This window comes from Lithobates pipiens, unplaced genomic scaffold (genome assembly GCF_037356315.1).
Source record: "Lithobates pipiens isolate NorthernLeopardFrog02 unplaced genomic scaffold, aLitPip1_a1.2 Scaffold_19, whole genome shotgun sequence".
Lineage (NCBI taxonomy): Eukaryota > Metazoa > Chordata > Amphibia > Anura > Ranidae > Lithobates > Lithobates pipiens.
Genome location: NW_027507764.1, coordinates 70,511,513 through 70,528,130, shown reverse-complemented (window position 1 = coordinate 70,528,130; position 16,618 = coordinate 70,511,513). Strand labels below are relative to the sequence as shown.

The following is a 16,618-nucleotide window of genomic DNA, read 5'->3' as shown; positions in this document are numbered from 1 at the left end:
CCTCCAACTGACACCAATAATGGGGCACTGTTCTTTTCACTAACACCGAAAATGGGTAATAATTTCTGCCACTGACCCCCGACAATGGGGAAGAATTCCTGCCACTGACCCCCGACAATGGGGAAGAATTCCTGCCACTGACCCCCGACAATGGGGAAGAATTCCTGCCACTGACCCCCGACAATGGGGAAGAATTCCTTCCACTGACCCCCGACAATGGGGAAGAATTCCTGCCACTGACCCCCGACAATGGGGAAGAATTCCTGCCACTGACCCCCGACAATTGGGAAGAATTCCTGCCACTGACCCCCGACAATGCAGCACTATTCCGTCACCTAATACCAATGATGGGGGATTGTTTACTCCCATTGGCAACAGTCCGGCCCCCTAAACTCCGAAGGACCATAAACTGGCCCTTTATTTAGAAATACCTAAGTTAGGGGCTTCTGGGTCTTATAGTCTTCTTTTTTTTTTTTTTTTTTTTTTTTTTTTTTTTTAAATGAAGGGGGCTGCAGGTTGTGTAGCTCTGTCCTTTAATAAACAATTTGGTCTTTGAAATTTGTTGGATAAAATTACAAGTACTGGCTCCTTAAAATATAATTTAAAGGCAAAACTTTTTTTTTAGCTTTGAATAAAATGAAGATGGATTAGAACCCCTGTCTGTGACCCTGTTAAGGAGATTTTGGGTTGTCCCCAGAAAAGTAATAGAGGGGAAATCTTTCAATGGGTACACCAGTTGCGGTGACCATGGGGGGCCCCCCAAGGTATTCCCTTATTTTGCAGGAATTTTCTCACTTCCTGTTTGGCTATGGGACAGGAAGAAAAGGTAAATATCCGCAATGGGACACAGGTGATGGGGGGGAAAAAAAAGTCTGACGGGTTATAACCCTCCCGTGCTCTATCCAAAATGAAAAAAAAAGTTTTTCCTATAGTTCTACTTTAAATTGGATGTAAACCCTCTCCTATACTCAGTGAAGTAAAAAGCCTCCGATGATAAACAGAGATGAAACAAATCTTCCTACATAAGTTTTACTTGTAAATCTGCTGTCTTCAGTTTTATATACTGTTTAGAATGGTGATTCTCAACCAGGGTTTCGTGGAACCCTAGGGTTCCTCCAGAGGTTGCTAGGGATTCCTTCAGCATTGGGCAATTTCTGCCTCTCAGATAAGTTCCCACTGACACCATTGATATTTTTAGTTATCTGTAAGGAGATAATTCTTCCCAATGACCAAGTGTAAGGACCATTCTTCTCGCTGACCATCACACTAATGTATCATGAGTTTGTAGATTTGTCATTTTTTTCAGGGGTTCCTTGAAACTGGAGAACTATTTCAAGGGTTCCTCTGTGTTGAAAAGGTTGAGAAAGGCTGTTTTAGAAGGTGTTCGTCCTGTTAGAATTTACTTTTCCTGATTCAACTGTGGGTGTAGATTCTTGCCATACACTGTGAGACTGCCGATTGGAGGAAAGGCACCCCCCCTCCCCCTCCACATAGGCAGAGACTTGCTGTGCTGTGAATAGACCAGCTCTCTACTAATCTATTTATAGCACCCACCCTGACACAAAATTCAGGCTGGTTTTATCACAGTTGTCTGAGAACTTGTCAGAAGTTATCATGCTGATAACAGAAGAACAGAGTAGGAGAAAGCAATGGGACTTGGGGCTTTGAAGAGAGATAAGAAAACGCTGCAGATATATGTGCCCAGCTCAAATTTCATGAATCGGATTTACATCCACCCAAAGTGGAAGTTAAGTTTTAAGTACACCTTACCCCCGGACATGCCACATTTAGCATGTCATTCTTTTGATACCTAGTTTTGACAGGTGCCTAGGCGGCTTGAGCGGAATTTCTCTCTCTCTCTCTCTCTCTCTCTCTCTCTCTCTCTCTCTCTCTCTCTCTCTCTCTCTCTCTCTCTCTCTCTCTCTCTCTCTCTCTCTCTCTCTCTCTCTCTCTCTCTCTCTCTCTCTCTCTCTCTCTCTCTCTCTCTCTCTCTCTCTCTCTCTCTCTCTCTCTCTCTCTCTCTCTCTCTCTCTCTCTCTCTCTCTCTCTCTCTCTCTCTCTCTCTCTCTCTCTCTCTCTCTCTCTCTCTCTCTCTCTCTCTCTCTCTCTCTCTCTCTCTCTCTCTCCCCCCCCCCCCTCTCCCCCTCCCCCTTCCTGCAATCTTCTGGGACACGTCACAGGTCCCAGAAGATTGCCCGCCCATTGATGGGGCACATCGCGACTTGGGCACGTTCCGTTGCTAACCCGACTGTGAAGCCACTCGCTGTCACAGCCGGGTGCCCAGCCGGTGTCAGAGAGAGCCGAGGCTTCATGCGACCGCATCGCTGGATCGTGAGACAGGTGAGTCAGTGGTTAAGCTAAATATCCCTTCAGTGAGTGTGTGTTTTTAAAAAGTCAGCAGCTACACTTTTTATAGCTGCTGACTTTTTTTAATAAACACAGAAATGGCTGAAACGCCTCTTTAAGGTGCATTACAGTCACCATCACTAAACTCTACAGAATGCAGTTTTTTTTACAGTGGGTTATTTTACACTAATGTACAGGTCTGTGTCTCTTCTAGGGAGAGGCTGGGGGTGCACAAGGCTGGTAATAGACCACTGGATATGCACCAATTTAAAAATCTCTTCAACACTTGTAAGATCCCAGGTGTCACAAGAGACTCGATTGCCAACTACTTTAAGACTGGTAAGTACTATTTTAACCCCTGTTTAGAACCCTGAGGGTGCATGCTTGGGTGAAACGCGTTGGCTGGAGCTTTGTGCATGAGGTCACGCTGCCATATTGGTACATGAGTGGTGGTTGCTGATGTAAGTGCTGAGGGGTTTACTTTTGCTTGCACTGCCTGTTTAGCAATTATTTAGCTAATAACTTTAACTATACTACACTTTAGTCCCTGTGTATTGCTGTGTTGTGTGAGCTTTATTTTTCACAGCTATCTGACACCAATTGGCCCTGGTGGGGAAGGTGAAGAAGCCGGAGTTGCCTTAAATGGGGCATCAATCACATATTTTCAACTGGTGGGATATGCTGCTTATTACTGGGCGGCACTATCTCTGGTGAGTTTGTATTCTGTCTGTTCGGTGGAACATATTTTCGGGTGGATATCTTCATCACGGTGGAAGATCTCATGGATATATGTGTTTGTTGTGGTAATACCCTCGTTTATCTTTTTCCTTGTTTATCTTTGGTGAGCAGTGTGTGTAATTAGTGTATTCACTATTGATTTACATACTACACTATAGACCCCCTTTTGTTGCTCTGGTATGTGAGCTTTGTCTATACAGCAATCTGATGCACCTTTGGTGGAGCCCAAGTTTTGGAGAAGCTGGACAGAGGCTGCAGCATATTTAAAGGGAAACCCTGCTTATTACTGACCCGTTTTTGCTGCCTGTAGTTTTAAGCTGCCATTCATTCTGGTGAGTTTTCACTTTAATGGGTGATTAAGGTTTTATGGATCTTCATTTGACGCATATGTTATAGTGAAGAACAAAATACAATTGAAGTTGAATTTGAAAGACTTTTTGCACACTGTTTGTATAAATCATTTTTTATTTTTTGGCGCAAAATTTTCACCTTAAAACAATTTAACGTGTTAGAGAAATTTTAAGCGCTATTTACACACACACACACACACACACACACACACACACACACACACACACACACACACACACACGTATTTGATTTTTTTTGCCGTAGCCAATTACCTTTGCATTATATTAAAAAAAAGCTGGCCGTACATTGAACAATTTTTTTCTTATTAAATTTCCTTTCAAATATGTAGTGCAAGGGCCTGAGTGCATGCATATTAAACGTGTTAAGGTTTAACCTCATATTATATACATGATACAAATAAATATACATTTCTTTATTGTACATCACAGGACACAGAGCTGGTTATTATAATAATACTTGGGTTATACAATATTGTTTTCTAAATAGTGCAGCGCTGTGTCTCATTAAACATTGTGCATACAAAATTTATATTAAACATTTTATGATCAAAAATAAATAAATTTTAAATAAAAAAATGAAAATGTCAAAAAAATTTAAAAAAACAGTTCATTTGTGTCAATGCTTCCAAAACAATCACCGCTGTGTGTGTGTTCGACCTCAAAAGGACCAATATCCAGTGCACACCTCCACCAGCTAAAGTGCCTTCTCACCTCAAAGATGAATGTAAAAGTATAGACCAATCACTCCTCGTGTCCACCACAATGGATCAACTTTCATTCTCCAATGGTAACCCTACAGTCTCTAGACTGCTCCTCTGTGTGGGTAATCAGCGCTTGTATTGCCGTCAGATGAACCTTCCTTCACTTTCTCATAAGTGCTCAATCACGCTCAATCACTAGGTGCCATAGTTTACTCTGTTTTGCATGTTTATTAAAAGCCCCCATAACAAATCCACTTACAAGATAAAAACTTTAAAACGGCATGTCTCAAATCATCACTTCATTTACCGCAAATCTACACTGACGAAGCTTCGCACATTCGGCTCCTCCCCTCTAAACGCGTCTCGGCATCTCATTGGCCTTCATCAGTAGATTTTTTATTTATTTTTTTGATCATGAAATGTTTACGATAAATTTTGTATGCACGTTGTTTAATGAGACGCACAGCTGTACTATTTAGAAAACAATAGTGTATTTGGTGTGGTGTATCACTGTAAGTGTTCAGTAGCTGTGCAGTCACATATATTGGCGATTTCACACATTTACCCTGTCATTTATTTTAGCGCTGATTGTTTTTTTCACAATTTATACGCCACCTATAGGTAAATGGACACTGGTAGATCAATCAGCTCCATCAAACAGGAAGTCCTTCCCTATATAACCCTCCTACACAGGAAGTACTTCAGTTTTTTGCCAGTGTCTGTAAGGTGGTGGTCACTGATGTGATGCATGTGCTCTGGGAGCATACTTGGACGGTTCTATTTAGAATTGTGGACTTTATTTGGATCCATTTGAAAGAGCTGTCAGCCAAAATGGATAGTACCCGAGCCTCATTGGAAGGAGAGGGGGTTCCTCAAGGTTTGCCTGTAATGCCGCCTTATGGTGCTGGACCCTGCGTAATAGAACCCTGTGCAGTGTTTGTTCTGACCAAGGGGTTTTCCTGCAGGGTGCTTAACAGGTCCAGGGGAGTGGACCCCAGATTAGGGTGACAGAAGATTAGGGGGGACCCAGTTCTTTTTATGACACAGCCCGCCGTGATGGGTGAAGGGTGAAGGCTGGACTCCTGTTAGACTCCTAGGCTTCCTGCGGCAGGAATGGTAAGTCTGCATGTTGCAAAAAAAAAAAAAAGATCTGACTGTCTGTTTTTTCTCCTGGTGGCCACTGGGGGCCATGTGCTGTTGGCCATGCCGTGTGTAATTCTCAGGTGCATTGGGCAGCCATTTTCTGGTGAACCATGTGGGCTGAAGGATCAGCAAGGCCTCTGAAGCATAACTTTGGCTGTGGCCACATAAGAGCTATGTGACCAGATAAGTCATTATATTCTGCAAAAAGGTATTCTTGTATACTTACTGCTTAATCCTGGGGGCTTGTACAACTATCTGTCGATACACTTTAAGGATTGACTCCAGCTTAGTGTGCACTGTTCTGAAGAAGCATAGAGGCTGCATTGGATGCATATGTGCTTGGCTAATCCTGCAAACTAGTATGGGGCCTGGTGCAGTTCAGCAGGCGCATGCTTGCAAACTGACTTAAAACGATGTTTGCGTCAAACACATGTTGCAGGGGAGGCAAGTTTGCGCCAAGCGCATGTTGCAGGACAGGCATGTTTGCGTCAAGCGCGTGTTGCATGAAACGCATGTTTGTGTACATGTGTGCATTGATATGTCGCATAGATGCATTTTTTTCATAGACACGTTGCTTGTTTGCATAAGACATGTTTTCACGTTTTTGTATAAAGCACATGTCGCATGTTTGCATAGACACATGTCGCATGTTGAATGTTTCCATAGATACGTGGTCGCGTAGACGCATGTTGCATAGATGCATATTTACATATATACATGGTTGCATGATGCATTGACTACACATGATTGGACATAACACATGTTTTCATAAACGCATGTTTGCTTACTTGCATAAGCACATGTTGAATAAACGCATGCTTGCTTACTAGCATAAACACGTTTGCATAAGCTCACGTTTTCATACATGCATATTCTATAAACGCATGTTTACATAACTTAAATTGCATTCATTTGTGTTTTTTTTTTTTTTTTTCCCAATCGTCTTTCAGGACAGCCACCTTAGAGAGACACTGGCTCCTCCCCTCTTAGGAAACACCGCCTTCATTTTCATGATTTAAGCCTCCTCCTCCCTTCGTTCCTCAGTTATGGTGTTTCCTCCGGTGGGGAGACATCGCTAAGGGACCTTAGCTGAATTCGGTTGGTGAGACTGAAGCTATCCGAGCGGAGCCCCGGCCCCACTCGGTTACCCGACCGTCTATCGGTCGGCCCTTGACAGTCGGATCAGCGGGGAGCTGAAGCGTTCGTACTGTCTATACACCCTAAACTTCGCTTGGGGAAAGCAGGAAGTTTTACAGGGTCGTCCGTTCGTTCACCCGCGGGTGTTTTAACGGAACAGGCAGTCCGGTCGGCTGGGGAAGCTGAACTTTTGACTGACCTTTTTCTCTATACGCACTCCAATCTTCGCTTGGGGAAAGCAGGAAGTTTTTGGGGAGGTTCATCCCTGCGTTTCGCCCAGTGGGGCGCTGCAACGAGGACGTCCAAGGCCCCCCTGTGTATCCAGTCGGCTGGGAGCCAGAGGCCGGACCGGTTGGCGGGCGACGTCAATTCCGGTGGGGGCGGACCTCTTCGTTGGATCCGCGTCTTCCGGTTCCGGACGCGGCACGTGGAGGGGAACCTAGCGTTCGGCTGGTGCAGCCTCTCTTTCTGCAGTTGCACAGGTAGCTGTCGGAGGCACGTTCGTACCACTCTTCCTCAACAGGAGAATGTCCGAAGCAGTGGCTTCAAGTGCTCCTGGAATTAACGGCACCAGCCACCCAAAGGTAATAGCCCTGGAGAGGGGTTCCCTTACCTTATAACCAGTAGCTCCACTGGTGTGTTTTCCCCCTAGGTGGTCGGGGGGAAGGGCAGTGCGTCTGGGATCCAGGTGGAGATTGATCCTAGGAGGGGGCACTCCCGGTGGTCCTCTTAAGTAGTGCTGGTGTTTCTTTTCTTTTCTTTTTAAAGTTTATGCTGCTCTCTCTCTTTTACTTCGGTATCTCAGAAAGATTTAAGCAGGTCCCCCCTTGGTTCTTGGAGGAAGTGTCCTTCATGTAGAGCCTCTTTTGGGGAATTCCTGGTTTAAGGCACTTTGTTAGGAGTGTATTAAAGGCCTGGATAGCTCAGTCCGTAGCTCTGTTTGGGTGCCATTAGAGAGCAGGCAGCAGAACAGGGTGCAGATCTGGCGGCTTCTGTGAAGGTTCCAATGCCCTCAGCTCCAGAGCACTCTTTTCACTAGCACAGCAGAGTGTTCCACCTAACCCAATGGTTGTTCTTCCCACAGGTTAGGGAGAATCCAGAGGGTTCCAGAGGGAAGTTGAGGAAGAAGTTGACAGGGCCGTCTCAGACTCCCAAGGGGAGACTGAGGGTGAGGACTTGGATGGGGAACCCAAAAGAACCTCACGGTATAAACTTCCCCTGGATATGGTGGAAAGGCTCTTGAGAGCTGTTCAAATCACTTAGGAGGCACTGTCACCCCACGATCAGATGTACTAGGGCCTAGGGGGAGCGGGTGTTCCCGGGCCATGACGTCTTGATCAATGCCATCAAGGATGGCAGGATCCCGAAAGAAAACCTTTTCTTCTCTGGTGCATTAAAGCAAAGGTTTCCTTGGGCGGAAGAGGAGGCTCTCATCTGGAATTAAATCCCCCAGGTTAGATGCGGCCTTTTCTCAGACGTCCAGGCATACTGACCTGTCCTTGGGGACATGGGAGTACTTTCAGACCCTATGGTTTGAAGATGCCTGGGTTTTACCATAAGGAAATCTCTAAGCCTGCCATAGCAGCCACAGTGGTGGCTCGTAGTACAAAGTATTGGCTTATCCAGATGAAGCAATGACGGCAGAGGAGTCCTTTTCTATCCTCCTTTTCCCGCGCTGCTTAAGGAGTTGGCATACTCTGCGGATGCTTCGGCTCAATCCATTCGATTGTACGCAAGGTCCTTGGCTCTGACCAACTCAGCCTGGAGGGCCTTAAGGCTGTAGACATGGCAGAGGGACAGGGCGTCCAGATCAAAGCTCTGTGGAATTCTTCTTTAGAGGAGACCTGCTGTTTGGGCCAGGTCTTGAAGCAGTGCTATCGCATGGCTTATAAGAAAGAGGCCTTTCCCCTTAAGAAAAAAATAAGGGGAGCAGTTAAAAAGGGTCCTTCCTCCCCCAGTGGGAGATGATCACCTCCAATCAGTTTGTGTTGGTGATCATCAAAAGAGGTTACCGTGTGGAGTTTTCAGAGCTTTTCCCCTTTTTGAGACTCCTTGTCACTGAGCTGACAAAATGTGCCCTTCTTCCTCTTCAGGAGTTTGAGGAATAGGAAGTGGTAACAAAGGTCCCAGCAGGTTAAACAGGCAAGGCTTCTATTCTCTCATTTGTGGTTCGCAAGCCTTCGGAAAAGTTTAGGCTCATCCTGAACTTGAATTGTCTGGGTGTCTTGGTCACCTACAGAAGTTTTTGGTTGGTTTTAGTCACGGGGCGAGGGCACCTCTTCCACCAAAACTGTTTCAGGGCATCGATAGTAAGGATGCATACCTGCATATTTCCATCGCAGAGAGCCACCAGCGTTTCCTCAGGCTGGCAGTGATAACCTCTGTAGGGGTGCTACACCTTCAGTTCAAAGCACTCCCCTTTGGGCTATCCCCTTCTCCCTCGTATCTTCACCAAAGCGATGGTAGAGGTTCTGTCCTTCCTGCGTCTCAGGGTAGTCTCTGTGATCGTGTATCTTGACGATCTTCTCCTGTTTGTCCCTTCTCTGGCGCAGTTGAACGGGGATCCACAGCTTACAAAGGACCTATTAGTGAGCTTGGGTTGGCCTCTGAACCTAGGGAAACTCAACTTAAATTCCTTCCCAAGGGGACACCTTCCTGGGGTAGGTGCTGGGCTCAACAGAACAAAAGGTCTTCCCTCCTTGGAGAAAATCCAGAAGGTAGACAAAGCACTGTTTCTCCAGGGCAACCGTCAGAACTCAGTGAGGAAGGTCAGGTTGAGCTTACTGACATCCACGCTCCTAGCTGTTCAGTGGACGGGGTTATGTTACCGTCCTCTGCAAACTATTTCATCTTGAAGGTTTGTGACCACAGTACGGGGTCTTAGGACTCTTGGTTTCGGTTATAACTCAGGTAAAGAAGCCAGGAGCGGTGGCGTGTGACAATGCGCGCCGGCTCCCAAAGGCGCAGGCTTCGGTTGGATTGCATATGTCTGAGTTCTAGTCCACCCTGTGCCAAATCACGAGGGTGTCCGTTGCTAGCTTTAGCACGGTGGCTCACGACTGATCACTGAATGGCAAAGGTCACAGCTGACTGTCCTGTGCTGGCAGGGTAGCAGTGAATAGCCGACCTAGAGCATTGCGATAATACTACACAGCCCGTATTTTTAAGTCCCTCGGTGGAAAGGGGAGCATGTCTGTCGCAAAGCCTAGAGTGGATTTGGCCAATATTCAAGGCAGTAGATCCGGTTCTCAGGACCCCTCAGAGAGTACTCTGGGGACTTTAGGTAGGAGTCAGGGAGGCAATCCCTTGGCAGTGGCTTACGTCAATAAGACGGGGGGCTTCTGGAGCAGAGCCTTAGGGGCCTTAGCGAAAGCCACCCTCAGATGGGCCAAATGTTAAATTCCTGTCCCTTCCAGTGATCCGGTGGAAAGGAGAGCAAATTCAGGTATTAGATTTCTCAGCAGGAGAACGCGGGGAGAGAGCAACCAGGTTCTCAAACAGGATGGTTTCGAAATGATCACCCGGTGGAGGGGGATTCCTTCGATAGACTTCTTTTGCCCCAAGGGAAAACGCGAAAGAAGCCATCTCCTGTTCTATGAGCAGGGGAGATGGGATGTCGGGGGCAGACGTACTAAGCACAGACTTAGGGTCTCTCTAGGTGCTATGCTTCCCCCCTTCCCGTCCTGATTCCCGTCCTGATTCCCGTCCTGATTCCTGCAGTGTTAAGGAAGTTTCAGGTGGAGATTACCATCTCTTTCTAATCGCACCTCATTGGCCCAGGAGGCCGTGGTTCTCCATTCTGAAGGGCCTGTCGGTGGAACTCCCCTGGGTTTTTTCCCGGTCTAGGAGTGTCTCCTTTCCCAGAGTCCAATCTGCTGTCCCCAGGTGGAACCTTGCAGCTTGGCTACTGAGGAATTACCGAACGGCAAACGGGTCTCAGACTGTTTAGTAGCCACTCTTTTGAATTGCAGGTAAATGGAAGCTCAGACCATTTTCCTGAAGGTATAGAGGCGGTTCAATAGGTGGTGCTCAGAGAACTCCTTCAATGAGCACAGTTCGGGGGTCGTTCTAGAGGCCCTGCAGCCAGGGGCAGATAAAAGGTTAGCCCCGAAACATTGGAGAGTCAGGTATCCGTTTCAAGCGTATTTCTGGATAGACATCTAATGTCAGACCTTGGGATAGTAAGGTTCTTCAGAACCTTAAGTAGGCGAAGACCAAGCCTTTGGTCGCCCCCTTCCCAGTCGGGATCTTGCTTCAGTTTTACAGGTTCTCACAGGGGAACCTTTTGAGCCGTTAGAACCTTGCTCGTTAAAATTGATCACTCTCAAAACGGTATTTTTGGTGGCAATCACTACAGCAAGGAGAGTAAGTGAACTCGAAGCCCTTTCTATTAGGGCACCTTTTTTTCAGGGTTTTTCCGGATCATTTGGTTTTTAAGATAGATCCGGCCCCTTTTTGTACCTAAGGTAGCCTCTAGTTTCCATAGGAATACAGGAGACTGGGCTACCTACTTTCTGTTCGAATCCAGTAAGAGAACAGGAACACATGTTTCACAGATTAGATGTTAAAAGATGTGTTCTTCATTATTTGGATTGCACAAAGTCAGTTCAGGAAATCTGATTCACTTTTTGTGTTGTTTTCTGGGGCTAGGAAGGGTTCCAAAGCCTCTAAACGTACGATAGCTAGATGGTTAAGGTTAGCCATTGGACAGGCTTACGTGACAGGGGGGTTAGATCCCCCAGTTGGGGTTAGAGCACACTCAGCCGGGGCAGTGGCAACTTCTCAGGCAGAGTGGGCTGGGGCATCTCCTGAACAGATCTGTACTGCTACAACGTGGTCCAGTGTTTCTACGTTTATGAAACATTATAGACTGGATCTTCTGTCAGCCAAAGACCAAGCCTTTGGCCGTAAAGTACTGCAGGCAGTGGTCCCACCCTAAGGTAATATACTCGCTTATCCTCTCTAAGGTGGCTGTCCTGAAAGACGATTGGGGAAAAATTGAATTACGTACGGTAATGTCCTTTTCCAGGAGTCTTTCAGGACAGCACCGGTTCCCACCCAAGTTTTTTGCAGATCATCGGGAACTCATTACATGAGGCCGTCAGGTAAGACTTAAAAGTTTGTTTGTTTGACGTGTTCTTGTGTCTCCCCAGTTGGCCGGAGGTACTCTGGAAGAACTGAGGAACGAAGGGAGGAGGAGGCTTAAATCATGAAAATGAAGGCGGTGTTTCCTAAGAGGGGAGGAGCCAGTGTCTCTCTAAGGTGGCTGTCCTGAAAGACTCCTGGAAAAGGACATTACCGTACGTAATTCCATTTTTTTTTTTTTTTTGTATTAAACTGTGTGTATATATGTGTGTGTGTGTGTGTGTGTGTGTGTGTATATGTATATATATGTATATATATATATATATTAGTGTGTGTGCTTATTTGCATTAAACTACTGTACATAAATGCCTGAACAGCAAGAATGTTTATATACCTGGTACCTACATAACGGCATACCTTGCTACCTGCATACTTGCATACCTATGGTGTTGTATAGCAGTAGACCAATGTTGTTGTAGGCCTGCATCCTTGGGGAACTGCGTGTTTGTTTTTGACAGCCGGGGGAGGCAGGTACACTGCCCTCAGGTCCAGTAATCTGGCAGTGTTCATGTCTTCTGTTGGACCAATGCATCAGGGGTATCTGAGCCACAGTGGTGCCTGATCTCGGATCAAGCCTAGTTAGTACTTGGATAGGAAACTGCCCAGGAATACAGGGGTTGTAAGTTTTATTTTTTTCTCCTAAGTGAGGGAGACATCTGAGACTGCTGTTTTGAGAGTTCTTCAACCTAGAAGATTTTATGGCAGTCTTTGAGGTGGTCACACCATCTTTGGCCAGGAGAAACCTGGTAGGTTAAAGCGGTTGTATACCTGCTGAAGTTTTTTTTTTTCTCCTGACTTGCAAAGGAAAAGGCATAATGAGCTAGTATGCACCGCGTACTAGCTCATTATGAAATACCTTAGAACAAGGCCCCGACATCTGGCTCGATCCACGCCGAGGGAGCTGACATGTTCCCTCTGCGTTTCTTCCGAGTATCGCGATGTGAGTGGCCGGAGCTGCGATATCGTCACTCCCGTACATGCGCGCGGGAGATTTCTTTCCGGCAGGGTCCGGCGTCTGCTGCACTTTCAGCCGAGAATCCCCTGTGCACATGCTCCGCTGCAGTCGGCGGTGCATTGCGAGGGGAATATCTCCTAAACCGCACAGGTAAAGGTAAGTCATAAAAATGACTATACAGCCCCTTTAAGTATACCTCTTGGGCAGGGCAGGACTTAGGGTGGTGGGGGCCCCTGAGCTTGAGTCACTTTCGGCCCCTACCTTCTATACATTTCCGTATTTATCGACGTATAACACGCAACCCAAGTTTAGGAGGGAAGTTTAAGGGAAAAAAAACGTACATTTAAATGCCTATCAATGCAGCCTTATCAGTGTCCATCTGCAGCCTTGTCCAGTGTCATTGCAGCCTTGTCAGTCTCATTTGCAGCCTTGTCAATGTAGCCTCGTCATTTGCAGCCTTGCCCCAGTGTCATTTGCAGCCTTGTCATTGCAGTCTAGAAGTTTAAAAATGGCGCCACAGAGATAGAGTCCTGTGTATCTCGGCGGCTCTCGGGTCCTTTCGCAGTCCCGAACGGAGCCGGGAGTAGCCGAGTGTACTCGGCTCAAACACGCCCAGTTCCTGTGTTATGTCCATCATAGGGCGGGACTGGGCGTGAGCAGAATCGAGCCGAGTACACTCGGCTATGTATCTTGGCGGGGGCCCCATGGGCTTGAGCCCAGTCAAGCCCAATGGTAAGTCCGAACCCTGCTCTTGGGACTCTCTGGGTCTGCCACAGACTCGCCATCCTACTGCCTTGCATTGGCTCTTGGAGCAGAAGTTTTTGGCTCATTATTGTAAAATAATTAAATGGTAGCGGTTCCAAATCCAAATGGGAAGATGAGGTCTATCTTGAGATCTCAATCCTCTGGGCATCCTTCTGTTTCAGATAGGCTTGGTATGTTTAGTGATGATCTCTCGGCAAGAGGTAGCTTTCAGTGTCCATAATCAGTAAATGCATATCTGCATGTGCTAGTTTGTTTCCAGGCTCATCAAAGATTTCTGTAATTGCAGTGGAAAGTCATCTTTTTTTTCTGCACTTTGGGCTGGCCACAGGTCCTGAGGGTTCACAAAGCTCCTAGCCTTGGTGCTGGACTTGCTGAAGACACAGGGGGAGTCAATATACCTATACCTCAATAGTCTTTGCTCAGGAAGCAGTCGATTCCAGGGTTTCCTTCAATCCACTTCTGCAGGAAGAAGTTGTATCTAGGTCAAAGCATTTTCCCTATGTACAGTCCTACTCCAGGTCTTTTGTAGAGGATCATTCTCTGTCTGGAACTTGAAGATCCAGGTATTGGATTGCAAGAGGGCTCTGTTTCTGGGGTAATGCAGAGCTAAAATTGGTGGGTGATGGTTCGGAATCTGGAAAAGGTAAAATTCTTGCGGTTTGGAAGATAATAATCACTGATGCCAGTCTGTCCAGTTGGTTTCAAGGTGGCTACACTTCTGTGGATTTGGTCTCCACAGGAGAGAATACCGCTCATAAATATCTTGGAACTTTTGGCCAGTACGCCTTGCTCTGGATTATGGGACAAACCAGTTGTAGGTTCAATCCAGAAATGCTTCTGCAGGGGCTTATATAGCAACCACCAGGGCAGCACCAGGAGTCGTGCAGCTCGGGAAGGTGAACCACATTCTGTCTGGGACAGCACAAATGCTGTCTCTATAATCAGTGCATATTCCAGATATTGAATAGTGGCAGGAGGAACTCTGCAGATGAATCTACTAGATTACAAGTTCTACAACAAGTTGGGACAGGTTGTGTCGGGGACGAGAATTCCACTGGCAATAGGGGTAGATGCACTGGTAACACCTCTAGGGACCTGTTTTCCCTTATTTGACAATTTACCTCTGTTTTGACTTCTGACACATCTTTTTCGAAGAATCCGGGAGGTGGTAACACTGATAATAGTGTTAGCCGAATTAACCCAGGAGGGCTTGGTACACTGACATAGCGAGTCTTGTTGGGGGTTACTCCTTGGACACTTCCAGTCCAGCGTGACCTAATGGTCTTGAGTCCTGTATTTCAGCACTGTTGAGCTCCTGGAGGCCAGCTTCGGGAACTTCAATTCCAGGAAGCGGCACCTGCAGAAATATGTGAGTGGGAGATTTTCTATTTCTTTCTCCAGTCAGTAGGGGAAAGGAGATTGGCCTTAAGTACCATTAAGGGTCAGAGTTCATCCCTATCCATTTTTTTTCCCCAGAGGCTGTTGTTTCTCGCTCCTTGATTTATACTTCATACAGTGTGTAACGTAGACAGTCCCACCTGTCATGCCACTCTTGTGTCCTTGGGACTAGAATTTGATCTTGACTGTCCTTGCGGAGGCCACTTTTTCAACCAATTGGGAGATTGTTAGTCTTTTATCTCAAAAGATGGCTTCTTTGGTTGCTATCACTTCATTAAGTGGAGTGTCAGAGTTCGTGGCTCTTTCATGCTAGGAGTCGTTCTTGGTCTCGCATCATGATAAGGTGATGTTGCCTCGCCATCCATTTTTATTGCCGAGAGTGGTTTCTAGTTTCCACTTGAATTTGGACAGTGTCTTGCCTTTTATTTTTCTCCTAATCCACAGTCGGCAGGAGAAAGATCGCTACATACTGTAGAGGTAGTTCAGGCGATCAGGATCTGCTTGAGTTGTCGGCATAGGTCAGGAATCCTAGTTTGTGCTGTCAGAAGAGCCCAGAAAGGGCACGTGGCATCCAGGTAGAATATTTAGCAGTGGATCTGCCAGTTTATCATTGCCTATAGTTTAAAGGGCAAAATACCCTTTTTTTTTTTTTCTGTGGTGGGGTTCTCTACAAAGGTGTGTGGGAGTATCTTGGGCCATCAGGTGTCAGTGGCCCAGGTGTGCAAGACCACTATTTGGTCTTTGGTTTATACATCTACAGGGATTTTACCAGGTGGAAGTCAAAAACATTGAGGGTACTGCCTTTTGGCCTCAGTGTATTACAAACAGCAGAGTAGGTCCTTCACTAGTGGCAGTTTCTGCGATGGTGTCTCCCTCCCCTTAAGGTTATTGCTTTGGAATGTCCCAAGTGGTTATTATTATAATAACCGGCTCTGTGTCTTGTGGTGTACGATAAAGAAAATTGGATATTTTTTCTACAGCTTACCTGTAAAATCCTTTTCTTTGACACAGAGGTCCCTCTCCTCTTTTGGGAATTTATTGTTTGCTCCCAAATTGAAAGTGTTACTAAATTCACAAAAGTAAAATCTGTCTGTATATGCAGCATAGCATGGTTGTTATACTCAGCGTGTAACTTAAAGGGTTAATCCTCTGCATTTTATCCCGAATGCACAGATCCTCCCCTCCTGCACTGTCTATCTGGGGAAGGCCAGCTAACACAGGCAGAGTAGCCGACCTGCACATTCTCAGTTGTCTCCTTTATGCTGGGGAGAACAGTTCCTTGTTCTCAGAGCTAGCCAGGTCACATTATATTGACATCAAACGTGGGCGTGTATACAGGCTGAAGTGTAAATCTCCTCCTTCCTGAACTCTCAGCACTGGAGAAACTCTGCAGTTTATCATGTAACCGTGGTATACAGATCATCCAAAAAGGTATATCGTGGCAATATTTTAATGTAAAAAGATGATTTATAAGCTGTGGGCACTGTGGTGGGGCGGATGAACTATTTTCATATGACTGGGTTTAGTAATACTTGAAGTACTTCCTGTGTAGGGGGGTTATATAGGGGAGGACTTCCCATTTAATTGATCTACCAGTGTCCATTCACCTATAGGTAGCATATAACCCAAGAAGTTATTATAATAACCGGCTCTGTGTCCTGTATATTATACACATATGATACAAAGGTGTGTAATAGGATTGATATCCCTGGAGTGTCTGTAACATGGAACATGATTTGGCGTTGTTGGAAGATTGGTCAAAGCAGTGGAGACTTCAGTTCAATGTTTCCTTCTTTTTTTTTTTTTTTTTTTTTTTTTTTTTTATCAATGTTTCTAAATGTAAAATTATGCACTTAGCAAAAAAGAATCCCTTGAGAAAGTACAACATTGAGGGTACGGTGTAAGGTCGACCGGTATTA

At 46.0% G+C, this 16,618-nt stretch overlaps 2 protein-coding genes across 3 annotated transcripts in view; one reads left to right on the top strand and one right to left on the bottom strand.

Moving 5' to 3' along the window:
• CROT (carnitine O-octanoyltransferase) overlaps positions 1-16,618 on the top strand; it is an 87,376-nt gene that overhangs the window by 26,518 nt on the left and 44,240 nt on the right. For both annotated transcript variants that reach the window (XM_077490863.1, XM_077490862.1), the window contains exon 5: positions 2,561-2,685. In XM_077490863.1, coding sequence (XP_077346989.1) covers positions 2,561-2,685 — 125 coding nt within the window. The remainder of the gene's footprint in view (positions 1-2,560; positions 2,686-16,618) is intronic.
• The window catches only part of OLAH (oleoyl-ACP hydrolase), a 105,707-nt gene that overhangs the window by 73,371 nt on the left and 15,718 nt on the right, over positions 1-16,618 (bottom strand). The window lies entirely within an intron of this gene.